The following is a 27,524-nucleotide window of genomic DNA, read 5'->3' as shown; positions in this document are numbered from 1 at the left end:
GGGGCAATGTTCCCTAGGACTCGCACAGAAGAGGCCCCCAAAACAGGAGTGGTTTATTTTGTTTATTTCACAAGGGATCCCCACACCATGGCATTCTACCCCGGTCTCCAGGAACCTCTGGGCAGCCTTGCCACCATGCACACACTTGACCCACAAGAGTTAATACATTTAATGTAAGTGCACCAAATCTGCAATATACAATTTGTATGGCAAAGACCATATCGTATGATGCAAACAGGAGTGGTCAACATAACCAGCTAAAATTACACCGCCCACTAAACGATGCATGATGGAACAGCGCAATGGGAGTCACCCTCGGAACCGACCCCAAATCTCCAAACACAATCACCTCGGCCAACACTTCTGGTGAAGCGCTCAGAAGCAGCAAAGAAGCATCGCAGTCAGCAAAACTTGGGAGTGACTCGCTAACAGCCTGGAGTCTGACATTTGGTTCACTTCTACGACCGGAGCCAAATAACCGTTAAGCTCAGGATGCGGCAGGTTGTTTTTCCGCCCCAGAAGCCGAGCCAGGCCCAGCCGCGCCACGAACATCGCATGCAATGGTAAGTCGAATCACAATGTATGCCGAAAATTATTCACCCAGCCCCTAGCCCTGCTTTGCCCCGAGCCAGATTCAGATTTTGTTTTGCTTAATTCCGCTGTTGATATGTAAACTCCTTTGTCTAGGTGCTCTCCTCCCCCGACCCAGCTTAAATATATGCTGCCAAGCTTGGGCGGTGTTCATTGGGACGCTGTCTTTCCGACAGCTGTTTTTTCAACTGAGGACGGCTGCTTGTGTTGTGGCCGAAACGTCGTGATAATTTTAATTTAATTGGTTTATTTTTATTATTTTATTATTTCCCTTCTACGTGACTTTACCGAAAGAACCAAGAAGACCAGATTCAGATGTTCAGATATTTAGCGAGGCCAGAGTTTCATGATTCGGTTCTGGCTCAGCTTGGCAAATAGTCAAGCTGAGGTCCTCGTGTTGGCGTGGCTCGGACGTGCCAGTGGAAATGGTGTGTAACTGGGGAGTGGTTCATGCTCGCTTACTGGCGCTACACCAGATAATTTTCATGATTAAAAACTTGCGAATTGTAATGACTTGATATTTTGTACCTAATGTTCGTGTCCATTTCTCCAAAATTATCCCAAATGTGCTATCGGTGGCATATCACGAGATGAAGAACCCATTCGTATCTCTGGCAGAGCAGAAATGACTTGATCTTAACTATGTAATGGTAGAAAACACTGGATGGAAAGTAGTAGGAGACGCTTATTTAAGTGCGAGGATTGAAGTTCAAGAAACCCTGAACTCTCACGTGGTTGGTACGATTAAGGGAGATTTTAAGTCGATGTGAACTGACTCTACCCCGACTGAAGGACCAGCTGTCCTCTTCAACAATTTCACGGAATGTGTTCTGAAACAAGAAGACAAGTGATGTGAGGAGTAATTAATGAGTGGGAGAGTGAGACGAGTGGTGAAACGTATCAGGTGCGGCGGACAGGAGCCAAAAACCACAGTCAGGAGCAACCACAGCTCCGTGTAGCCCCAGACGAAATGCTGAACAGCAGTGCCTCTCCCTTGACTTTGGACCTCTGGGCTCCAACTCCCAGGCACACACTAAATTCCTTCAGCATCTTTCTCGTGGAACTTGTGGAGGTGGTCGGAGTACCTGCAATAAACGCAACACAAGCACAGTGAAGGGTGTTTTTTTCCAGGCCTGCGTGTGCATGTGACGTCAATGGCTGCATGAAGCCGCCTCCAATGGTTGATGGTCGCAAGTCTGTGGGGACTCAATGCTTCACGAGACGTTGTGAACGCCAGAAATTCAAAGTGGCCATATCATTATACAAAGGCTGCTAAATGGAATGGGAAATCGAGGCAAGCAGTTTGAGGGCACAGCGCACGAGCCAATCAACACTAACCCTACTTCTAAACTACTAGACCAACAAGCCACGAGAAGCAATCCTACCCCTAACCAAGGCCATAGCCATGGAGTCAACATTGGGGGGACCAAATCTTCCAGGGGGTCTGGGGGTCCCAACCCAGAAAAATATCTAAATTTGAAAACTCATTTCCTGCCATTTCCTGCCTAAAAATATATTTAAAAAATCACTAACACATGGGATGGACTTAAATTTTTTTTTTTACAATAATGTCTAATAGTGTATTGTATTACATTACTCTTGTTTTTACTTTTTTACCATTTCTTGTTTCATTGCATGTAATATTTGAGATTGGGGATTAATAAAGTACAACCGTAATCATATAAACAGAAATCTATGCATTGATTGATATGAAGACAAGTCCAGATATTGTGGCCAAGGTTTAGCACATTGTTGTTTTTATTTACATAGCATAGCAATTCTTTTTTTAAATATTTTTAATAGCAATATATTGGGGTGGACATTTTGAGAATATATGAATATTGGGGTGGATGTGTCCCCCCCAATATATATTATAATTACGGCCTTGCCCCTAACCAACCAGCCACTAAAATTACCACCACTACCCACAACCCTAAACCCACCTCTAGCATTTCTCCAAGGTCCCTTTTGACTTGTTGTTTAGCTTACAATTTTGGTGCTCACAATGGTGGTAGTACCATGGTTGGCATGGGCCCTGGGTGCAAGAAGAAGGAAATGGGCCAGCCGCTGTCTAATTCACCACCTCCCACCCACCTCCCACGTAGGCCAGAGCATGCCCCCCCCCTCCAGCCCATGGGCCCCCAGTCCGGCTAGCTGCAGTGTCTGCACACTCGATAGCTATGCCCCAGGTTCACAGCGCCAGGCACAACTGTGCCACGTGTCTCGTGCCGTCTGGACGCTCACCTCTTGGCACAGTACGCGGCGCAGTCCCTGCCCACGCTCTCGCTCCATGCCGTCTTGTACAGTACCTGACGACACACGGAGATGGGGATGTGGGGAGGGGGTCAACCGCAATGAGCTTTACTACCGAGGATGGTTGTGCATTTCCGGCATGTGCCGGTTGTTTGGCAGATGTGGACATACACTCTTTCAGTGACTCAACCTTGAAAACAATGGACCACATTACTACTCTGCAGGGCTTTCGCTGTTGTGCTGTATGGCTCGCAGATGTGTTTTTCGGTTGTACCAAGTGTTGTTCGGCATCAGGTCTGACATTTCCCTCCATGTGCTGCGAGATTCTTCAGTTTAGGAGTGAAATGTTAGATGTGATGCCAAACAATGTATGGTACAACCCGAAAACACATCAGACAGCTGATGGTCCACATTCATTCAAAACTGTATGTCTCACGGCAGATCCGTTCACCACGAATTTCACAAGCGGAACCTCACAGTCCACCTTGCAAGTGCAAAAACACCGACCAGTCCATTGACCACATAACAGTAAAGCACAGTGAACTCTGAAAATTCAACTGAGGCATTGACGCAATGCAATCCGCCACTCATCAACTGAAGCAATTTCCTGCCAAACTAATCTGCGCATAGACATACGAGGCGCTAGTCACGCGGCTATAAGCAAGAAGACTCCCGAAGCCTCACCAGAAACACGAGGCAGTGCAAGAGCACCGTGTAGAAGAAGGCAAAGGTTCGTGCCACCTTGTTGGACAAAATGAACCGGCCCTGCAGAGGAGAAACAAAATACAACCGTGGGGTGCCCCTTTAAAAGCATTGCACAAACACAAGACCTCAGCCTGTGTAAACAGCACAGTGATGCAACTTTGTGGCTCACAGCACATGCACACATAGCATGGCCATAACACACAGCACACCACTAATTAATACACAGCACACCGCCCCATGATGACACACAGGACAGACGAGAAGGCACACCCCATGACACACAGCACATCCTAATAATACACAGCATAATAAGAATAGGCTGTACTCCTTCTGGCAATAAAACAGGTGTTAAGATGTTCAAACACCAAATATATATCTTTTGCAACGAATGAAGTCTGCATTAACCATAAGTACTTGTGGTGAACATGCAAACAAAACATGCTCTGATAATATATGGCATTGTCTTTGCAACTGATTGGCCTACACCAGAGACAGCCTTCTTTATGGCCTAGTCTCACAAGTGTCAGGCCAGAGAACGCTAAAAGGCGAACAATACAAAGACAATGCACGTGCGAGAGCATTCATAGCTCGGGGTGAGCAGCTATATCATTGGACCTTTTTAGCCAGTACTGCCAGTACTGGCAAAAAGGTCCCATGATAATACGCAGCATATCACCAATACATGCAGCATAGCACTGATTATACACACGGCATTGCAAGGTGACTCACAGCATGCCGCATGCCCCCAATGAACACATGACACCCCGGACCCCACGTGAAACTGTTCCCAAGCTCCACCCTGCCGGCCTGCTGACGCTTACCATGCTCAGTGTTGCTTTGTCCCAGGGGCTCAGGCTCATGTACTTCCTCTGGCGCTCCTGTAGACGAGAGAGGGTAGCGGTGAGCCACTTACCTCTTAATTCATCTCTACAGTGGGGATATCCCAAAAAAAAATCCACATGGTTTATTTTTTTGAGCCACTCAAGGCAGAGAGAGAGAATCCTGCGGACGCACCCTACGGCCAAAGGAGGCGAAGGGGTCGAGCCGCTCCTCGTACTGCGTCGAGTAGCGCTGCTCCGTGTCGTCCTCCCGCGCGCCCTGCAACAGCGCGACACGACCCCGCGTCACACAGCAGCGCTACGCCGCACGCTTTGCGATCGTTACAAAAATCCCGTCGTGCTCGCCATGTCCGGCTAGCCCCTTTGCTGGCGACTGTAATTACACAACACTTCCGGCAACATCCGTCAGACACGGGATCAATCGTAATGACAAACCAATAGCAATGCCATCTGAAATTAAATGAACAAATGCACTGTGATTGCACATTCATTAGGAATTGCAAAATTACATTTGTAATTGAGCTCAGGTTTGCCAATCTTAATCGTTTTGGGATTTACAGGGTGTGGTATTGGGTAGGGTTCGTGGCCATGACATAACCGTGTATGGGGAAAAAAGGGATAAATATGGTTTGCGTAGCGCAGGGGTGGGGAACCATGTTTCTGCCAAGGGCCATTTGGATATTTAGAACATCATTCGCGGGCCATACACAATTATCAACTTAAAAATTTGCCTGTTATATTTGGTCAAACATTTAATTAACTCACACCCCTAATGTGATGGCTGAAACTGCTTCTCTTTGGTGAGGCGTGTGATGTTAGCTGGTATTGATGATGTTGCTACTCGCAACTGCTTTTCCAGGTTTGCTACTAGATTTATTTAATTTCGAGTCCCGCCTGCGGTTGGCTTGGCAGGGCCAGATCAAATGATTTTGCGGGCCTCATACGGCCCGCGGGCCGGACGTTCCCCACCCCTGGTGTAAGGGATAGAGGTACCCAGAGCGTAATTTATCACCGAATATTTTCTGGGTCGATGGTCGATTGGAGATGGCAGGTGATTAGTAGTCGGTCATACCAAGAGGTATACTGGATGTGGTGTGATGGGTGAAGAAATATTTTTTCCGAGTCAACAAACAAGACAGATCTGGCTGAAATTATGCCCAAGAAGAAACTTACTGGCTGCAGCACTATTTAACAGGGATGCACTAATTTGTGCTACAGTGGCTGGGAAGAGGAATGAGACGGGGGGGGGGGCGGCCGTACTCACACGCCCGGGGTAGCTCTGGAGGAACTTGATCTTCTCGTAGAGCTTCACGTTGTCAGCGCGGAGATTATCCAGCTCTGCGTGCAACGCCTGTACCGTCTGCTGGTGCATCCGCGCCTCCTGCACAAGCATGCGCACAAGTAGATGCACGAGCACGCACATGTGGGTGCCGGCGATTGCCTGCGCGCGGCAGGTGCTGGGGTGGTCGCTCTCATTGCTACGGCCATCGGTACCGGAGGCGATCGTACCGACTCGAGCTCCTGGTTCCTCAGGCGGAAGCGCTCGCGCTGACTGGAGATGATTGAGAGCAGTGAGTCCACCTGCCCCGGGGGCAGCTCCACGGACGGCGACGACGGCGCCTCCCCCCTTGCGGCCGGCGCTGCCGGAGTAACACAGGGCCCAGCAAGGTCAGCAAGGGTCAGCTGCGGGCTATGCTTACTCAGTGCGCTGCACCGGATGACAACGCATGCTATCACTTCTCACCAAAAAATCTAGAGCTGGCTTCGCGGACTGGATCCGACACGTTCTCCTGGAGCGGACTGGTGTACTCGGTGCCCTGCAAGAGACGATGCACACACGGAGGACAAGAACGGTGAGTGGAGGCGTCGCCAGCCACGGACGCAATGCACGTGTATCTGGGTGACCACAGCTGACCAGAGAGAGGTGATAGCAAACATCTGCGCCGTTCGAATCGTTGTGAGAGACGTGACGAGCTCGTCTGTTGAAGGTCACCTCAGCGTCAGGCCGGGGGATGGACCCCATACTGTGCAGGGTTGAAAGGTCGTGCTCCAGTTGGATAATCAGCTGCTTCTGTTCCGCCCCCACTTTAACCGCCTCGCTGTGTTGCTCCTGTAGCTCCGAGAAGCGCACTGACAAGGACAAGAATCTCCATGACCACCTAGCAGGCCACGAGGGGGCGCTTGACCCCAAAGGCCCTGGCCCGTCATGAAGTCGGGATGCTGAATCAAACAGGATCCAGCGTAATTTGTGTTCGTGATTTGGGGAATCTGTTTACGGACTTGGTAGCCGGTGGTCAGGAATCAAACTTAGGTCGCCGGGTTCATAGCGCATTGCGGTAACTACCACGCCACCACTCTACTCCACCGCCGTTCACTGCGAGGAGGCAAACATCCTCCCATATCTCCCCAGAGAATCGCCACCATGCTCACTGTTCAGCTCGTTATTAGCGAGGCACACGGTAGATCGATTAACGTATCACCTGCCACTGATGTTACTGTGACCAAGGAGTTATTCAGGTCGCCGGGTTCTTAGCGCAGTGCGCTAACTACTGCACCACCACATCACCCCTCTGCTCTGCTGTCGCTGCTGCAGGTATCCACCATGCTCACCGTTGAGCTCGGTGTTCCCGATGCGCAGGGTGGTGTTTTCCGACTGAAGGGCGCGGTTCTTCTCCAGCAGCAACACCTCCAGAGGTTTGGATTCCTGCGGGAAACGATCGTGCACCAGTCTGTCGCGGCCGCAGCCTCACTGAGCAGAGCTTCCGCAGGTTGAGAATGGTCACGGGGAGCAGAGCTTAGGATCTCACCTGGGCTTCAGATTTATCCAGCGAAGAAGAGAATTCCATCGACTTGAGGATGCTTCAAAAAAGAAAGACAGAACACAATGGACAACGACATTAAAAAGAACATGATAAAAAAAAATCTAATATATCGCTCTCATACAAAGGTGACCAGGTTTGACATGTGTAAAGGTATTTTTAAAAGCCTCGTGGGTGCAAGTGAAGCAATTTGCTGACAGGCTGTGACTCAGGACTTTGGGACCAACAGTGGACGGACCATGCAGATTTGTAAAACTCTTAAAAGTTGGCCAAGCTGAAAGGAAACAGATACAGCAACTGGGTGTGTGAACCAACGTGCGTCACCCCCTGTATGCATGAGATTTGTCCGCGTACTGCAGTTTCATCATTACCGTTCCCACACTCATACACACAAGCACGAGTGTTGGGCGACATAAGTGATCATACAATGTGACGCTGATGTCCTTCATGATCGTTTTAAATATACGATCTGGACGCCAATATAAAAGTTGTGTGGTCACTTTATGTCGTGCAACACTAGAGGACCGAGCGGGGCCTCACTTGAGCTCAGACTTGATCACGCTGTAGTCAGCCTGGGCCTTGAGCTGCTCCTCCAGTTTCTGCAAAAGAACCACATGGAGCATCGTTCGCTGGTGCCTCGTCGTCGAGCAGCCAGACGAGGGCGCCTCGCCCACCCACACGCCCATCACCCACACGCCCGCCACCCACACGCCCGCCACCCACACGCCCGCCACCCAGACGCCCGCCACCCGCACGCCCGCCACCCACTCGCCCGCCACCCACACGCCCGCCACCCAGACGCCCGCCACCCGCCACCCACACGCCTGCCACCCACTCGCCCACCACGCGCACACCCGCCACCCGCCACCCACACGCCCGCCACCCACACGCCCGTCACCCACACGCCCGCCACCCAGACGCCCGTCACCCACACGCCCGCCACCCAGACGCCCGCCACCCAGACACCCGCCACCCACACGCCCGCCACCCACTCGCCCGTCACCCACACACCCGCCACCCACACGCTCGCCACCCAGACGCCCGCCACCTACTCGCCCACCACGCGCACACCCGCCACCTGCCACCCACACGCCCGCCACCCACACGCCCGTCACCCACACGCCCGTCACCCACACGCCCGTCACCCACACGCCCGCCACCCACACGCCCGCCACCCACACGCCCGCCACCCACACGCCCGCCACCCACACGCCCGCCACCCAGACGCCCGCCACCCACACGCCCGCCACCCACACGCCCGCCACCCACACGCCCGCCACCCAGACGCCCGTCACCCACACGCCCGCCACCCAGACGCCCGCCACCCACTCGCCCGTCACCCACACACCCGCCACCCACACGCTCGCCACCCAGACGCCCGCCACCCGCACGCCCGCCACCCACTCGCCCGCCACCCACACGCCCGCCACCCAGACGCCCGCCACCCGCCACCCACACGCCCGCCACCCACTCACCCACCACGCGCACACCCGCCACCCGCCACCCACACGCCCGCCACCCACACGCCCGTCACCCACACGCCCGCCACCCACACGCCCGCCACCCACACGCCCGCCACTCAGACGCCCGTCACCCACACGCCCGCTACCCAGACGCCCGCCACCCACACGCCCGCCACCCACACACCCGCCACCCACACGCTCGCCACCCAGACGCCCGCCACCTACTCGCCCACCACACGCACACCCGCCACCTGCCACCCACACGCCCGTCACCCACACGCCCGCCACCCACACGCCCGCCACCCACACGCCCGCCACCCACACGCCCGCCACCCAGACGCCCGCCACCCAGACGCCCGCCACCCAGACGCCCGCCACCCACACGCCCGCCACCCACACGCCCGCCACCCACTCGCCCGCCACCCACACGCCCGCCACCCACTCGCCCGCCACCCAGACGCCCGCCACCCAGACGCCCGCCACCCACACGCCCGCCACCCACTCGCCCGCCACCCACACGCCCGCCACCCACACGCCCGCCACCCACTCGCCCGCCACCCACTCGCCCGCCACCCACTCGCCCGCCACCCACACGCCCGCCACCCACTCGCCCGCCACCCACTCGCCCGTCACCCACACGCCCGCCACCCACACGCCCGCCACCCACTCGCCCGTCACCCACACGCCCGCCACCCACACGCTCGCCACCCAGACGCCCGCCACCCACTCGCCCACCACGCGTACACCCGCCACCCACACGCCCGCCACCCACACGCCCGCCACCCACTCGCCCACCACGCGTACACCCGCCACCCGCCACCCACACGCTCGCCACCCAGACGCCCGCCACCCACTCGCCCACCACGCGTACACCCGCCACCCGCCACCCACACGCCCGCCACCCACACGCCCGCCACCCACACGCCCGCCACCCGCACGCCTGCCGCTCGTAGCTTTACAAGTGACTTCACAGTGTCTGGAGGTGCGGTTGTATTTACATGCTGTGTTGTATTTTATGTTGCATACATTGTATTGTATATAGTATTTTATCCCACATTCTCACCGTGGTAAATTGACGCATGCCAATGCGTAGTTACATTGCTCAGTCAAGAATGTATGTTTCACCATACTCGTTATATGCAGCTCATGGGAAGGAGATAACATGTTACATTATCAACTGATAGGCCTTCTGGAGCAATGTACATGTACAGCCCTTTGTCAGTCCACTATTGGATGAGGGTCGGCCCACACTTTGTGGGTTGTGGGGGTAATTTATCCATCCTTCACCAGACTGGTCACAGGCTAGGTATACTTGAAGAGATCTCACCTGTGGGTGGTGAGGCTCTACCGATGCGTATTGAGAGTATGCGTGAAGTGTTATAATTGTAGTGCACTGCACTACGAACCCGGTGACCTGGGTTTATAGCCCAGAACGCTGTGTTCAGTTTCAGAAGTAAACTTAGTAAACAAGAACCTAGTCCGGTCTGTAAATTGTAATCACTGGGGAAACAAATGGGGGCAGACATAATTTGGCCACACCATCCCCTCATGTGCCGGGCCAACCTTCCAAAGTGCTCGCGAACAGCACTGACCCCAACAGCCTGTTGCTTCTTCTTGGTTCTTTCGGTAAAGTCACGTATAAGGGAAATAATAAAATAATAAAAATAAAACATAATAAAATAATTCTCACGACGTTTCGGCCATAACGCAAGCAGCCGTCCTCAGGTGAAGAACAGGTCTGTCGGGAAGACAGCGTCTGAATGAAACACCCCAGACGCTGTCTTCCCGACAGACCTGTTCTTCACCTGAGAACGGCTGCTTGCGTTGTGGCCGAAACGTCGTGAGAATTATTTATTATGTTTTATTTTTATTATTTTACTATTTCCCTTCTACGTGACTTTACCGAAAGAACCAAGAAGATGAATCCCTGCAGTCACGAAAGCTTTAAATTGAAGCCTGTTGCTTGTGCGTGAACCCACCTTGGCCGTGTGGTCACGTGCCGCCAGCTGCTGCTCTAGACGCGCCACGTGGCTGGCGCCGCTCTCTCGCTGCTGCCCGAGTGCCGCCTGCAGGCGCTGCACGTCATCCACCAGCTGCGCCACCTCCCGCTCCTTGGCTGCCAGCTCGTGGTCGAGGGCCAAGCGGGCCTGCGAATCCCCCAGCGGCGCCTGCACAGCGCGGGGGAAAACGCGTCAACGAATATCCGTTTCCCCGGCGAATATTTCGTTTCCGAATATCAGTTCTGAATGTTTACTTGACAATTATTTGTTACCCCGCGAACAAATATTATTCCGGCGCGACCCCAGGGCGAGAAACATTTGAGACGCTTACCGTCGAACCGCCCGCATCCGCCTGTGGGCGGACGCCGCCGCCTGCTGACAGCTGCTCCTTCAGGCTCTCCACCTGCCTCTGAGCCGCCTCTGCCCTCTGTGCGCAGTGAGTGAGAGGAACAAGTTCAGCAACCCCGAGCTAGCCTTGGCGATTGGAGCTAACCAGCCTGGGCCAACCAGCCTGGGCCTTCTAAAAGCCGAAGCCTAGCCTAAGCTGGACTACATCAGCCAATGCCAGCTTAAGCTAGCCGACATCGGCGTAAGACAACCTAAGCTCGCCTATATTAGTCTAAACCAAAACCTATAACAACCTAAACCAGCCTAGTGCAGCCGTTTACCGCGAATTCCACCATGAAACAGCCTAAGCAAGCCTAAGCCAACCTACGCAAGCCAATACCCACATAAGCTTGTCTTCAGTCTTTGGCCTACAACAGCCAACGTTGGCAAGACAATCTAAGCAACCCTATGCCGACCTAAGACAGCATATGGCAGCCTAAGCTACGTAGGCCAAACTACCAACAAGCATACCATAATGCACCCACTCCGATAACTGTGCAAGTGGGCACCACAAGCACGCATGCTGTCACAGCCGTACACAGTAAATACAATCCAAACAAGTCGAGTCTAATGTCTTGTTAAATCCCTCACCTGATTGGCTCTCTCCAAATCCATCATAATGATCTCTGCCTCGTCTGCCCTGTACACAACGAGAAGTTGGGAGATTAAACACGGGTTTTAGAATGTTCATGAAGATTGATTCATGTGAGTGGAGTGGTGGTGCTGTCGTTAAGTGTGCCGGGATACGATTCCCGGCCATGGCTATCATCAGTGGGGAGCGATGCCCATTACCTTTAACAACCCGCACTGACGAGCAGATGAAGTATGGTTAAACAACTCTTACAACCAACTTGGGATTGAGTCAATAGACTGACAGCACTTTGTGTAAGTGGTTTGACAAAGATCTGTAAATTACTTGTTTATTTTTATGGATATTTATTTACGTGTCGGACTCAGCAGTGTTCACTGCCCATGACGATCAGGCACCCTCTGGGGGGTTGCTGATCTGTTCAAAAAGTGAAATCGGCAAAAGTGGGACGGTGCAGAAAAAACAACACCAACATAATCATCTTCTCAACAATGTCAATAAAGTGTTTTTTTGACAGAAACGATTCTTACTTAGCGGCAATTTCTTCATCATATTTGGCTTTCAGGTCGAAGAGTTCCGCCTGCGTCGATTCCATTGCTGCAAGATTCACATTGTTAGGAACACGGTGCAGACCCCTGTGAGGTGCATGCAGTGCATTGGCTTAACCTGCATATGAATGTAAAAAATTGGGTAATCGCAATAATGTGGACTGTGGGGGAGATCGCGATGACTGGAGTTGTGAAACACTGCGTTTGATGACACGGAGGCCTCGTCACACAACGCAAACTGCCAGGGACATACCGGGGACAGCACAGGGGGTCATCAAGCAGGGGCAACATGCCCCCCAGCATGAGGAGGGGCGTGGGGAACAAGACAGGCCTTACAACCACATCACCTCATCTCGTGAGATCTCGAAACCTAAGCAGCGTTGAGTCTGGTGGTTTAGTAGACGATCTGGGAATACAATCTGTTGTAGGCATGGTACTGCGAGGTGGCCAGAAGATGGCAGTACAGCACTATATTCTTGAATCTATATGCGTGGAGACTAGAACTTTAGCACCCTTTAATGTGGGTTTTCTATGGGTATAATGCCAAGCACTTTTAGCCTTGCTGGGCAAAAGAACGCCAGGAGATGGCAGTACAGCAAACGTGTTCCTGACCCGTGTGAGTGTAGGTACCCCGGTTTCCTCCTGCATGAAGCAAAACGATCGTTTAAAAAAGCATTGCGCAAACATCCCAATATAACAGGACCCTTCTGAGAAAAAAACGCTTGAGATTCAGTGAGGCCTTCATGGATAAATAGCAAAGACATTTTGTATTTTGCTCCATTCATGTAGCACAAGGGCTATCACGAAGTAACGGTGATTCTTCCTTGTAAAGCCTTGCAGAACATTAAGGCCAAAAATTAAGCTGAACCATGATGGCGACCGTTATTGGTGTGACCCACCACTCTGCAGGATGCTCACGCGCACCTCGGCCTCCCCCAGCTTCTTGCGCAGCATCTGCTGGTCCTCCTGGAGCAGCCTGACACCACGGGAGACAACACGAGAGCCAAATTTCGATTTAAAGCTTTCGTGACTGCAGGGATTCATCTTCTTGGTTCTTTCGGTAAAGTCACGTAAAATGGAAATAATAAAATAATAAAAATAAAACATAATTAAATAATTCTCACGACGTTTCGGCCACAACGCAAGTAGCCGTCCTCAGGTGGAGAACAGGTCTGTCGTGAGAATTATTTTATTATGTTTAAATTTTTATTATTTTATTATTTACATTCTACGTGACTTTACCAAAAGAACCAAAAAGAAAAAACACGAGAGCCAATCGCTGCTCCTGCCCCGCGCTAGGCGACCTGTTTGCGCACCACACTAATGCTGGTGCTTGTACATCTACAGCCCCTCTGTCAATCCACTGCTGGATGAGGGCCTCCCAACACCGTGCGGATTGTTTGACAATACTTCACCACGCTGGTCAGCGCAGGTTGGTAAAGGCGGGCAGCACGGACGTGGAAGCATAGAACAGTACGACAATGTATATTTCTAAATTTGAAGTTTTCGTGACTGCAAGGATTCATACTCTTTGGTTCTATTCGGTAAAGTCACGTAGGTAAAAAATAAAATAAATGAAAAACAACTAAATTAAATCATGACGTTTCGGGCGCAACACAAGCGTCCTTCTTCAGGTGGGGACAATGTAGCGAAAGGACAACCGCTTAAGTGTGTCTCAGAGATGGCTGTGACGAGGAATTATAATGTACATACTGCTGCACCGTCCATTGCTGACCACCACCTCGCCACGCGGACCCTACGACAACCAGTCTGTGCACAGCAGGTTTCCCTTCTCAGCGATACCTAGACACAAACCTGCGAGATCTGACGTGATCGCATGCGTTTCCGGGTGATTTTGTGACAGGCAACGCTCATGCAGGTCGTGCAAAATTGTCAACCCGAGTTAAACCTCCATCCCCGGGTGCTCCCTGGTTCGACACGCACCTCTCCCTCTCATCGTACTCTCCGCGTATCTTCTGCTCGCGCTCCAGGGCGAGGGTCTCGACACGAGCCCCGGCCGTCTGCTCGTACTCACGGATCCGATCCTTTAGCGCCTTAATCGTCACCTCTAGGGGCGCGAGGAGAGTGGGGGGAGAGGACGGGGGGAAAAGAGGACGGCGAGGTTTGAGCGCCACGCGCCAAGTGTACACACACGCATCCGGGGTGGGGGGACGCCGAAGCATTGCGCGTGTCTCACAGCGGTGGGAAACACTGACAGTGAATAAGCGGTCAATCGCTGCAAAGGTTCGTACTATGGAATGGGGAAGGAAGGCAGGAAAGTTTGGTGACGCTGCACACAAGCTAACCAATTGGCTAATCCATCAGCCAACCAGCCACTAATGCTAAAATGATAACCCTCTAGCAAACCAAATATGACTACCAGCCCTGCATCTAACCATAACCAACCAGATAACCAAGTACGAGAACCAACCCTCGTCTCGAACCCAATCTGTCATTGCAAGGGCCTGTTAATACTCAGTCGACAAGCAATTAACTTTTTCGCATTATTATTGAATAGCGCCAAGGTGGACGTTCATGTGTGGCCCGCTAAAGGTATCTAAAAATTCCAAGTTGGCCACCGGAGTGTGCAGCCAAAGGGAGGAATGGTGTCCAAGAGGACAATCACCATGGAGATGGAGTGATGAGATGAGTTCTTGTGCAGGAAGAATGGTGACGCTGTGGGGAGGCTTCCATCCAGCAGTGGCTAGACAATGGCTGACGATAATGATGAAGGATATGATTCTCCACCACTGGTGCGCCTTCTTGGAGAAGAGTGGACGGTAAGCTATGTGGCACGGCTCTACACGCAGGCTCACCCTGGTTCTTGACGTGTGCAAACTCCTTGTTGTACTCCTCCAAAGTCTCACGCAGCTTCTGGTTTTCCATCTCAACATCGTTCAGCCGCTGCACCTTCTGCTGCAGCTGCATCGCCACCTCCAGGACCCCCACAGGGTCTGGAATGAAGGGGGTAATTAGGATAGCAGGCAGGATAGGGAACAGAGACAAGTCAATTTCTTTTCTTAGCTCTGGCAACTTAGGAGCAAATTTAATTGGAAACCCAATACATTGGACAGTGGCATCATGTTTCCTAATTTAAATAGCTCTCACAACGTGAACAGTGACTTTCACATGTCAAAGAGCCACAAAAAAGGTGGCAGCCCAGTGCATAGATCATGTGATGCATGGCAAATGGGAGTTGGTGGAGTGATTTGTCTGGTTCATTCTGAAACTTAACAAGACTCAACAAACTGGTTCCACAATCCCTGTGCATTAGGCCTTTAACAAACAACTTTCAAATTGGGAACCAGAGTTCTATCAGCCGTCTTACACGGGCATATTTGATTCATATTATATGTAATCATATATTTTGTATTTTTAAAATACTGTAAACTGATTACTTGAACATCTTTTAGATTACAGTCTTCAAATTATCATACATCGGCTTAGTTTAAGGTGGACGGGAAGTGGCAGTGAAGAAATGTATTCTTGACTGTGTGTGAGTGTAGCTTTGAGTGTGATGGGTTTTCTCCAGATTCTCCAATTTCCTCCCACACAAAGCCAAAGACTCATGAACAGAATTGGCTCAACATTGCAATGTAGCGAGATCCCTCAAGTGAGGGATTTCTTGTTAAGGACACTATTCCAAGATAGGGAAAATCTTGGGACATCGTGTCTCTATGGTGCAGCATCTGCGGAATCTGGCAGACAGTAGAAATTGCCGGTGTGGTGTTGTGGCATCAACGGCTTTGGCCATGAAGACATCTTGATGTCGATTACTATAATTACTCCAAATAAATGACAACGGAGAGTCAATCAAGCAAGCGTCAATCTTGCTGTCACCTTACCGGGCACATCGATAAACCGCTTGTAGACATTCAAGAAGGCCGTCTCGGCCTCCTTGCTCCTCTTGCTGAGCGCATCGATCTGAGTTCACACACACACACACACCGACTGGAACTCCCACACGCGCACAGAGCTCACTGCACGGGTAGCGCCTTAAGGAAAAGATGGCCAACTGTGACCGAAATACGCAACTTGTGAGTTTTACATGAATGTTATTCTCAATTTGGCCAGGTAGCTCAGCAGTTAGCCGCAGATCGGCTCAACACACCATCCTGCCGGGGTGGATACAAATGAGTACTAATTTGTGGGAAATGTCACCAGTAGTTGTCAATATGACACTCACCCCCCCCCCCCATCATTTCTACCACAGGACCAGGGCTGTAAACAGAAGATGACCATCTCAATGCTCAATTGAGAAAATCACTATTCTGAACCAGCATGGACCACACGTACATTTGCAGTCCGTTTGGCAATCCCGATCTGAATGAAGGCCTCCCCAAGCTGTTCAGGTTGTGGGGGTTACTCGAACATATCCGCTACACCGTCAGTGTGGGTTGGTAAGGGCGGGCAGCATAGATGTCGTAGCATAGAAGCAAAGGGCAACAGCTGCCTATGACCACCTGGCATGGTGGTTGTCCATCCAAGCATTGTCCATGGGTAAAATTCTGCTTAGCTTCTGACATCTGACTCAATCTGGTAAATTGTAGGTCATAGGCATATGAGACACTCCAAGAAAACAGTACAAGCCACCCAACCTGTGAACAGTAGAGGTAAGCAGATGATGGCGTGTGAGCAATATAATTCCATATACTTCACAACCCTTATCAATCCACTGATGGATAGCCTCCCCATGCCATTTCAGTCATGTGGCTTGTTTGACCATACTTCACGCAACTGGTCAATTTAGTTGTCACCAATGACACGCTTTGCCAGTTAGTCACAAGGAATAAAGTAACAACGAGAGGCCCAAGGGAGAGGACAATTCACACTGCCGTGATGAACAACTTCACACCTGCAAAGCCCGTTAAATGCTTTCACGTAAGCTGTTGCTGTGCGGCTTAGCGTGTGCATGAAATTCCCCCGTCACCGGCAACCGGCAACGTGAAAACTGCCATTCCAGCGCCCATGGTGCTAATACCACTTTGCGCCCCCCATGGAGCAAAAATCCCAGCGACACGTACGCTGGCGCAATGCAAAGGGTGACAGGCAACCGCGGTAAGCAGCCGCGATCAAACTTGTGCTGCGCTGCCAGCACCAGCAATTGCCAAGTTCTGCAGGCATTCGCTTGCTCGGACATACCCGAGAATTTATTGGCTGCTCAGTAATGCGGTGATGGCTAAATTATCAAGGCCATGCACATGGCAATGATCAAGGCCATCCAAGGAATTCTGAACGTGTTGCTGTAGATTTAGCTGTACTTTATCTTAAGTGTCCAGTTGGTTTGAAATCCCACTAGTTTGTAAATGTAGGATTTGGGGATGGCCAAATGTGTTCACCTGTTACATCAGAACTCATCTTGCCCACATGATAGTTGTTCTCAAAAAGATTGATGCTCACCATAGTAATGTGGAATTTACACCACTAGCTCAGGACCATAAAGGCAGACACAGATCGTCCTCGAATCGTTTTGAGTGATGAAATTCTGACGTGGTTCTTACCGTTTGTGCTTTTATCGAGGCCACCCCACCGTCTTACACTCCAGTGACCACTATGGTCACTGGTGTCCGTGTTGCTGTGACAGACGGGCACAGGCGCTAAGCCCCCATAGAATGTGCACTCTCCTCACATGTGCCAACGCAGTATGCTCACTCTCACTTGCCCGGGGCTCCCATTTGCCAAGGCAGGGTTCTTTTTTGTCAGTGTCATGTTTGAGTGTCAAGGTTTGTATGCGCAAGTGGAAAAATAACATGCCTCGTGTTTTTTATTCGGGTATCTTTTCATCTCAGGTTCGGCCGTTTATTCATATTGTGAGGGCAATTAAAGTGACGCACTTCAGCATCAAGGGTTTTGTAAATACTATACGTAATGCCGAATTAATTTTTTATACAGCACATCATACTCGCTGTTGATAAAAGTAAGTGGGCTTGGGCAAAACACGTCGCTAGAAGGGACGACGTCCCTCGATCGAGACTCATGACAGTGGCAGCCAAAGGAGGGAGCACGCCAGAGAGTGCATCCACCGCGGAGATAAAGCGCTCAAATCACCGTGTGCACAGAAGCTGGATGGGCGGCCTTCGTCCAGCAGCAGATAGACCATGGTTGATGATATTTTATATACCTCTGGCTTCCCCAAGATGCACAAGTCGCACTGTTTTTTGCTATTTAAGTCCAAACTGTATTGTAAATGTGATACATATTAAAGCCATTCGTTTATTTCGGTACACTCCAGATTAAAGCCAGAGCATTTTTATATCACTATAGCTGTGAGCACACCGTGTTCTTTTATATATTTTGCTTTCCGTTTCAGAGCACATGATTTGTAAACAACTAAAGCAGCAAACCGGTACGAGGATGTATTGACAGTGTGTAATGATTTAAAATCAACAGCTGGGGTCATCTGGGCCAAACACACGCCCCTTGGACACGGGTGTCTAACCCTCATCCATGTTACTTGGCCATCCTGATGTCCAACAATGGAAAATGTCTCTGGATCCTTATTAGAGCTAATAACACGCAATGCTAAGCAAAAGATACTTGATTTACACTCGGGTTTTATATAACCACAGTTGGCAGGGGTCAGTGACATCTAGTATCGATTTCATCTCGACTCCTTCAAAGTTTATGAGTGACTACGTGAGTGTGTATATATATATGTGACTCGGGATAAAAATAAAGGATTCTGTTTTCGCTGAGTAAGCCAGCTGTCCTTACTTGGGCTATACTGAGTACCATCATCTACGGTGTCAAAACACTGACACTGCTTGCATTATTTTTATTACCAATTGAAGAACAATACTTAAAAATTGCCCTTGATATAATCGAGACAGCTGCATAAGTACATTACCAAATACGCAGTGTGGTGTGTGACATCTATAAGCCAGGTGAACGCATTGCTTAGGCAGCTAATAGCGCGTCAGAGACACCGATACGGTACCAGGTTCCTGGGTTTGAATCCACGTTTCAGCCGCCCATAGTTTTTCAAGTGCCATGCTAAAGTTGACATTCCGACAGCCCCATCTCCACGGTGGAAGTCATCTCGTGCGCCTTCCCTCCTACCACTCGGTAGTTATTTTCGGGAACTGGCCACCATCGCTTTACGTGTTGTGCCCAAGACTACTTCACTTAACGGTATTTTAAATCTTTAACCTCAAATTCATGTATTCTTTTTCCTGTTCTTGCTTAATTGGACTTATTTCAGCTCTCTGAATTCAATGTGTTGGTTTTACTGATATGCAACAAACACTTTTTATTCAGGGCAACACAAGGTACGGTGTCAACAAGGACACTCAATTGATTTTGATAACGTTGAAGTGTTGTGTAAAACGAATTATTACTGGCCAAGACTAATTAGAGAATCCACTGAAATTGAGAGAAATACCAATAACTTTTATCGCTTAGTGCGGCCTGGAAGCGTATTATAAAAAAAAAATATTACAACTACAATTCCTTATAGGGGAAACAAATACTAATTAATAACAATTGAATGATTACCAATCTATTATTAAATTACAATACCCTCCCCCTCTCCGCTTAAAATCACTGCACCAGATTGGGTTGAATGATGACGTCACTGTGCCGCTCTATTTAAGACCGGGAGCAAGTGGAGGGCTTCACCATTCTGGAAAATTGCCAGATGATGCTGGATGATGTAATTACCAGCAAAACGTCGTACTAAAAATTGTAAATGATGTTGAATCACTCTTCAACACACTGGTGGGCTAAAGTAGTTAACTATTTGTCTTTTGTAAACGTGACACATATTTTACTGTTTGGCCGTGTCGGGTGGTAGAGGGTTACGACACATTTATAAATAACGCGATCTAACCCAAAAACTTTTATTATGAATACTATTGGTCGCGACAGCCTACGTGTTAAACTGATAAAGTACTGCATTCCTTCTTATATGAAATCCCAAAGCAAATCTTTTGTAGGACGAGATACAGATAAAACAATTGGACAATAAAAGCAAAACTTTTAAGGCAACTCATATAAAGTATAAAGGATTTAATCGGTGGCACAGTGCTCTATAAACCAAGTGGGTTTCATTCCCAACAACGGCTAAAATTAGTGGAGACATCTGAACCATTCCTGGCTTCCCCACTTCACAACAACCCACACTGACCAGCAACATGGCATGAGGAGGCTTTCATTCAGCAGTGGACTGACAAAATGTTTGTATATTAAAAATATAAAGCAGAAAAACGCCTGCTGCATTGGTCCAGGCTTTTCCACAAACACGTTCCTTCGGAGTGGGCAGGTAGGAACTTGGTTGGACAGCGCATTCGTGCGATCCGTGTCACGCGGCGCAAGCTGCGTGGGGCGGAGCGTCATGTGGTGCTGAGCCAACCCGAAGCGCTCTATGAAATACAAATCGAGGGCGTGGCTATGCACGACAGACAAATAATCCCTGGTGGGCAGTGTGGAACTGTTGTTCCTACCTGTATAATGCATCAATGAATAAATAGGTGTGCTCGGCCACCAGAGTTGACCGTGACATGACTGACTGGAAAGCATTGGTATTTGAACTGCTGCTGACTAATCAGCAGCAGTTCAGTGTGTGAGGTTCTCGCTCTGCAGGCAACGCATACCTCGCCCTGAAAACTCTTCAGCAGCGGAGCAACCTGCTTCCTCAGCTCCTGCAAAACAACGGAGGCACGAGGGAGGGTTACTCACTCACTCAAACTCGCTCGACCGACCGAATACGAGGGGGAGTCTCAACATTGAATGACATTTTCTGTTTGGGCGCATGAAAATAAATGGTGTCATTAACACATTATACTTTAAAAAACCCAACAGTCAGTAACCAAAGATTACCGACAAGATACTTCGGTATGTGCTCAGACATACATCTTTTCCACCGTACAACTGAGCCAGGGATGTGCTGAGCCAGCCCGTAGAGCCGTTTTTCCAATGCAGAGGCTGAGCTGTGCCGCTGACATCACATGCAACAAACGCGTCATTACCCCCTCCCCTGGCCCTGCTTGGCCCCGAACCAGACTTATATTTCTTGTGAAGCCAGCGTGTCAAGATTTGGTTCCAGCTACAAGCCAAATGACCAATGTAAAACCACCTGTGGTGTCCTGAGTGGCCTGCACTGGTGTGGCTCAGATGTGCCAGTAGAAAAGGGGTAAGAGAGAGAGTCAATGGCTCGAATGGACAGACCCGCATTATTCAGGGAGACTCGATGGCTCAAGAAGAGACTCCTGTTCTTGTGCTACCAGTGTCAGGAAGCGACCCCCTCACAGGGGGAGAGAACCATGCGGCTCAGACAGAGACCCCGTTGAATCGAGAAGAGACTCCTGGTTTCAACGGAGAGAGAGGCCCTGTTGGGTCCCTGCTCGCACCTCGGGCGTGTTCTTCTTGAAATCGCGGCTCTGGTCGATGAGGCGGCGGCGCGACTGCTCACTGTCGTCTTGGCGGATCGCGAGCTCTGCCGCCGTCTGGTCCAACTCGCGCTGCATGTGGTCATCGTCCAGCATTAAAGAGGTTCAGCATCACTCAGTTGTTACAACCAAAACCACGAAGAAAACAATAATAGTGATGTGCATGTGCAGCTTGTTTGCCAGTCCAGTACTGGATGAGGGCCGTTCTCACCCCATGAGGGTTGTGGGGTTTATTTGACCATACTTTACCACACTGGTCAGCGCGGGTTGGTGAAGGTGGGGAGCCCAGACGTTGGAGCATAGAGCAGTAAATATACTCTGCTGCTAATGCAGCCTTGCAGCAGTCTAGACAGTTTTATGCATGATGGCCACATACCCAGGGTCCTGCTACACTGGGATGTTTGACCAAGCCCATATTGACACGTGGGAGAACTCCAGAGTGCCTGGAGAACAACAACGCTGATTGAGAAGGCAACACCCAGCTCCCAACACGGATAGGGAAACATAAGTCCATTCCTGTATTACTTTACCCTGGTCAGCTCACATGATGCTCGTATATATTGCAGATGGTTCTATTATTATTTCATTTATTCATGAATTCAATCACTTTACTTAAGGAGAATGTAAGAGACAATTAAGACCAGAAGTCCACATCTTCAAGGGAGGTTTGGGCTAAGTAAATACAACCGAACAGCTACGGTTAATCTTTGTAGGAGAATAAACACCAATTAGTCAATGGGCTGATACCTCACATTTAACAAGTCGGCACATTAGTTGATAAACATCTCAAACAGTAGGGTGTTGACTGTTATGTTAGCCCGCTCTCTGTGTTGTATTGCATTATATTTCTAAGTTTACTATGTTATGTTTTCTCTTTCCTTTGTACCTGATGATGATTGCTTTGTGTTGCAATCGAAACGTCGTATGCTATTATTTAATGTATCTTCTTTCTACGTGACTTTACCGAAAGAACCAAAGAGTATACATATAGGGGGGTTTTACCTAATTAAAAAAAGCTAATTGACACAATGCAGCTCTGTTGACCATATGAAAAAATCATTGGCACCAGCGTCTGCTCACTCACTGACTGACCATGGCATCAATGTCCACTGTCCCCTAAATACATGTATGTTAAATACACCTATCTTTCCACACCTCTGTCTGTGCCAACCGCGCCACCACGATGGAGGTAGTGTCTTTCTTAAGTGGACAGGGCAGGTATAATGGTGGGAATTGGGCTTGCTTGGGAGTTGGGATAGGGTTTTGGGGTTAAGGTGAAAATTGGACAAGGAATTAGGCGTTCGTGTGAAGATAAGGTTAAAGTTAGGAGATCGAGTTTTGGGTATGGCTGATATTGGAGTTATAGGTCGGCTTAATGGTCGGGTGAAATTCAAACTCGGGGTATTTTGGGGTGAGAGTAAGGTTGCAGTAAGAGATATAACCGGTGGAGAGTAAAGTTTGAGTACATTTAAATTTATGGAAATGTTGAAATAACTGAGGGATAAACGTAATGTAAAGGTTAGAGTTTGGGTTTGGGGTTAAGCTTTGGAGGTAAGGACGGGGTTATGGTTGGACTTGGGAATAGAGTTCAAGTTGGAGGTACAGGTTGAGTCTGAATAGAGTTTTGTACACAGTTAAAGTTAAGGCTGGAGCTAGGGGGTGTGTTAATATTGGGATAAATCAAGGTTCTGTAAGGTTGGAATAACTGATAGGGTTATGGGGCAAGGTTATGGGAAAACCGAACTTAGGACGTGGGTTGAGGGACAAACACCGGGTTAACTAAAAGGGCTGGCGACAACAGCTGGCGGCGAGGACGGAACCTGCGATATCGTCATGGCAACCCCGAACCGATGCTGCGCATTCCACGTTCCTATGACGGGGGACCAGTGAGTATCTCTCCACTGACCAACCCACGGGCGGCTTCCCACGAAGTATTTACTCGTTCTAACGGCAACGTGGCCCCCCTCACCCCGGGGGTGGCGGCTGGCTGCTGACTGACTGTCTCGCACCTGCAGCTGCTGGAGATCGAAGCTCCGCCAACAGCGGAGGGCCGAGGCGAGCGGGGCCGCCATGTCGCCTACGTGGTCACCGCGGCCCGGAACCAAAACACCGTGACGTCATGTGCCCCCCTTCACGCGGTGGACTGGCGTGACGTCATCGCGCGGTGGTCTAGCGCGACGTCATCGCGCGGTGGTCTCGCGCGACGTCATCGCGCGGTGGTCTCGCGCGACGTCATCGCGCGGTGGTCTCGCGTGACGTCATCGCGCGGTGGACTCGATAACGTCATCACGCACGGTATCTTATTGTCACTCAATTTATTTATGCTGCGGGAGGAATCCGATGAGCTATGAAGCTAATTTTTTCACAGATGTCCAGTCGGGACGGGTAAGAACGTTACAACAACAATCAGTACAAAAACACGACAGGAGTGAGGGGATGGCGTCACGCTCCTTGCTCGTGCCACCCTCTTTGTGACGTCATCACGCCAGCTCGTCGCCTTCAGCTTTGCGTGTGAAGTCATCGCGTGCCGCCCCATGCCTGACGTCATCGCGCACAGCACGCAATCTTTTTTGTGACGTCATCCCGCCATTACCCGGCTTGTAATGTGCCAGTGTAATGTGTATTGCCAAATTACACATTGTGCGGTCAAATAAGATATAGCAGTATAGCAAATAAGATAATTTAACACTCATTTTACACCGTCGCCCCACCTAACCTATAACCAACCCAGACTGACCAGCTTGGTGAAGTATGGTTGAACAAAAGCCATGGCTGACAACGCAATGGGAATGCCTTCATCCAGCGGTCGATAGACCTTGGCTGATGATGATAATTCACGTTTCGGTTATCCAAGCAACGGAAAGCTGACGTTGTAGTGTTAACAACAACGGAACAACTCTAAGTATAGTCCAATCATATTTTTGGTTCTTTCGGTAAAGTCACGTAGAAGGGAAATAATAAAGAAAAATCTCTTGCTGCGGTTTTCACACCTGATGATGATTGCTTGTGTTGCAATCGAAACGTCGTGAAAATGTTCTCGTTTTATTTAAATAATTATTTTATTATTTTTCTGCTACGTGACTTTACCGAAAGAACCACGAATATGAATCCCTGCAGTCACGAAATCTTTAAATCGAAATTTATAGTCCAATCATCAAACTAACGAGTGAATTTTACCCTTCTAGATTTGAAGCTTTCGTGACTGCAAGGATTCCTACTCTTGGGTTTTTTCGGTAAAGTCACGTAGGCAAAAAAATAAAAATAAAATAAAATAATACTACATGGAAATAACTCAAATAAATCACGACGTTTCGGAGGCAACACAAGTCTCCGTCTTCAGGTGGGACCGTCACAGCCAAATTAACTCACTTGATACAGTAAATCTGGCTGTGACGGTCCCACCTGAAGACGGAGACTTGTGTTGCCTCCGAAACGTCGTGATTTAATTAAGTTATTTTCATTTATTTTTATTTTCTTTTACGTGAATTTACCGAAAAAACCCAACAGTATGAATTTCACCCGTTTTGTCCGTGAGCCTAATGGCCTTCTGTACCCATATTTTTCAGCAGCATTCGTTTATACAACAAAGGACCTGGCAGTGGTTTCAATTCACCCTGACTCGTTGGGTTTCCTTCAGCGTGGTATGCAAGACCAACTCCACGGTGGCGTCCGCTCAGGGCAGTACAGCATCATGGTTCTCGATTAATGTAGGGCAATCACCTCAATCGCCACTTACCATAGAAAAACACGATTTTAAATTCACAAGCACTCAACGATGCCAATCCAATTAGTTAAACAAAATTTCACGCCAGTCCTTTTATAAGAGTGGGCAAGAATAGGATGTGTTTTTAATCTGGCCTAACAGTTCCAATAAGGGACCGTCCATAAATGACGTCACGCGATTTTGGACGATTTTTGACCCCCCCCTCTCCGTCGTCACACGGCGTCACAAAAAGTCAGAGCCCCCCCCCCCCCCCCAAAAAATGAAAAAATGCTTCAAATCGCTTTAAACTATTGTCATTGTCGTGCGTATTTAATGTGGCGCTGCACTCTGATGTTGTAGGAGAAAACATTTATTTAAAAAAAGTCTATTTAATTAAGTAGAACGTGTTGTCTATATTTATTTAAAGTTGCGCATTTTGATGTGACGTCACATTTCTCAACCCCCGCCCCTCGTCACACATCGTCACAAATGTCTGACCCCCCCCCACCCCAGGTGCGTGACGTCAATAATGGACGGCCCCTAATACAAATCATAATGGCCTTCCTTTAAGCCAGAAATGCCTCTTTTGAGTCTCAAGACGTATTCAGAAGGGTGCTTGCTACATTGGGGCCGTTTGGTCGATACCATTCACGAAAGTGTCCCTCCATGTGCGACGAAACCCATGAATCTGGAGAATACCAACCCTGCATACAAGAGGATAACCAGTGGAGACCACGCAGATAGGTTCAAGAATCCATGGCACTGCCAACTATTCTCGTGTTTAAGCTGTGTCTTTAACCACTAGCATCTCGCCGCACTGCCAAAGACCACGAAGTAAATTCCAGGATTATAGGTTAAAGCCCAAGCTAAAGTTGTCCCAGACCCTGTTTCGTCTCATCTTGACATTAGCGTACGTGAATTGAGACACTGACAGCCCTCGGCATAGCATGGTAAGTAGGTAGATCGGCAGCTAGGAAGGTTAGCTGACAGGCAATTGTGTAAGCAGGTGGGTATGCGGCAGATAGACAGGTCGGTGGTGCTATTATAATACTATACTGTAGAGTACGTGTGTGATAGTGATCCCAAATAAGTGTTCATGATAACATTAGGAAGGTAGGTGCATCACAGGACAATGAGAGCTGGTGACAGTTTGGGAAGTCTTCGTTTAGCAGTCGATATATCATGGCGGATGATAATGAGTTTGGTGGGCAGGTAGGTAGGTAAACCTACCGTGTAGATGTTTCATAATAAAGGTTTTTGGGTTAGATCGCGTTATTATAAATGTATCGCAACCTTCCACCAACCGACATGGCCAAGTGTCACGTTAACAAAACGCCAATTAGTTACTTCTTCAGCCCATCGGTGTGTTTGAAGAGTGAATCCACAACATTTAAAATTTGAGTACGACGTTTCGCTGGCAATTACATCCAGCATCTTCGGGCGATTTGCCAGAATCGTGAAGCCATCCACCTGCTTCCGGTCTTAAAGAGTGCAGGATTACGTCATCATTGTTGAACCCCATCAGGTTTCGAGATCAGAGGCGATCTAACCCAAGCAACTTATAATGAATAATGCTGGTCGCGAAAGCTTACGCGTTAAACTGTGAAGATGTTCACGGTTGTGTTGTATATCTCTCTCGGGAACTGAATACGCTGCCAGCATGCGCGAGCAAATTGTCCGACATGTCAAACAACACACGGTGCAGCCCAACAACCCGTCGGGAGAGCTGTAGGTATGTATAGAGCAAGGCCGTAGCCATGGAATTAAACATTGGGGAGGACCAAATCTAAATTTGAATACTAATTTCCTGCCATTTACTGCCTAAAATATTAAAAATTTCACTAACACATGGGATACACTTTTCATCTCTTTTTTACAATAATGTCTAATAGTGTATTGTATTATATTTCTCAGTTTTTTTCTTTTTTACCTTTTCTTGTTTCATTGTATGTAATGGCAGAGATTAGGGATTAATAAAGTACAACCATAACCACAATATAAACAGAAATCTATTTTATAGCAATATATTGGGGGGGACATTTTGAGCATATTTTAATATTGGGGGGGGGGATGTGTCCCCCCTAAAACTATTATAATTACGGCCTTGGTATAGAGGTAAGGTATCCAGGTATACACGGAGGTAGGGTGTCACCCAGGTGTGCTGTCTGAGTGTACCTGTCGTGTGCATGCAAAACAAGCAGCCAGTCGCTCCGCTTTTGTAAATTATTTCACTTTATTATC

At 49.3% G+C, this 27,524-nt stretch overlaps 1 protein-coding gene across 1 annotated transcript; it reads right to left on the bottom strand.

Moving 5' to 3' along the window:
• CUX1 (cut like homeobox 1) lies at positions 1–23,702 on the bottom strand. Its single transcript, XM_078873647.1, has 23 exons — positions 23,590–23,702; positions 21,542–21,652; positions 20,786–20,833; positions 16,040–16,118; positions 15,011–15,148; positions 14,139–14,262; positions 13,094–13,170; positions 12,177–12,243; positions 11,649–11,697; positions 11,002–11,097; positions 10,650–10,838; positions 7,748–7,806; positions 7,196–7,247; positions 6,999–7,092; positions 6,382–6,518; positions 6,133–6,205; positions 5,898–6,028; positions 5,653–5,769; positions 4,564–4,647; positions 4,371–4,427; positions 3,529–3,609; positions 2,836–2,900; positions 1–1,676 (listed from the first exon to the last, which is right to left on the bottom strand). Exons 1-23 carry the CDS (start codon positions 23,650–23,652, stop codon positions 1,625–1,627), a joined length of 2,043 nt encoding a protein of 680 aa, XP_078729773.1. The 5' UTR covers positions 23,653–23,702; the 3' UTR covers positions 1–1,624.
• Positions 23,703–27,524: the final 3,822 nt, after the last annotated feature.

This window comes from Lampetra fluviatilis, chromosome 37 (assembly GCF_964198595.1).
Source record: "Lampetra fluviatilis chromosome 37, kcLamFluv1.1, whole genome shotgun sequence".
NCBI lineage: Eukaryota > Metazoa > Chordata > Hyperoartia > Petromyzontiformes > Petromyzontidae > Lampetra > Lampetra fluviatilis.
Note: the sequence above shows the minus strand (reverse complement) of the source record. Positions and strands in the feature narration are given on the sequence as shown.

Excerpts from the sequence above, each read along its gene's own strand:
- CUX1 (XM_078873647.1), bottom strand. The coding sequence starts at position 23,652 with ATGGCGGCCCCGCTCGCCTCGGCCCTCCGCTGTTGGCGGAGCTTCGAT. Across the intron at positions 6,519-6,998 it reads CGGGAACACCGAGCTCAACG|TGCGCTTCTCGGAGCTACAG; the intron begins GTGAGCATGGTG and ends TGTCCTTGTCAG. Across the intron at positions 6,029-6,132 it reads AGCCAGCTCTAGATTTTTTG|CGCCGGCCGCAAGGGGGGAG; the intron begins GTGAGAAGTGAT and ends TTACTCCGGCAG.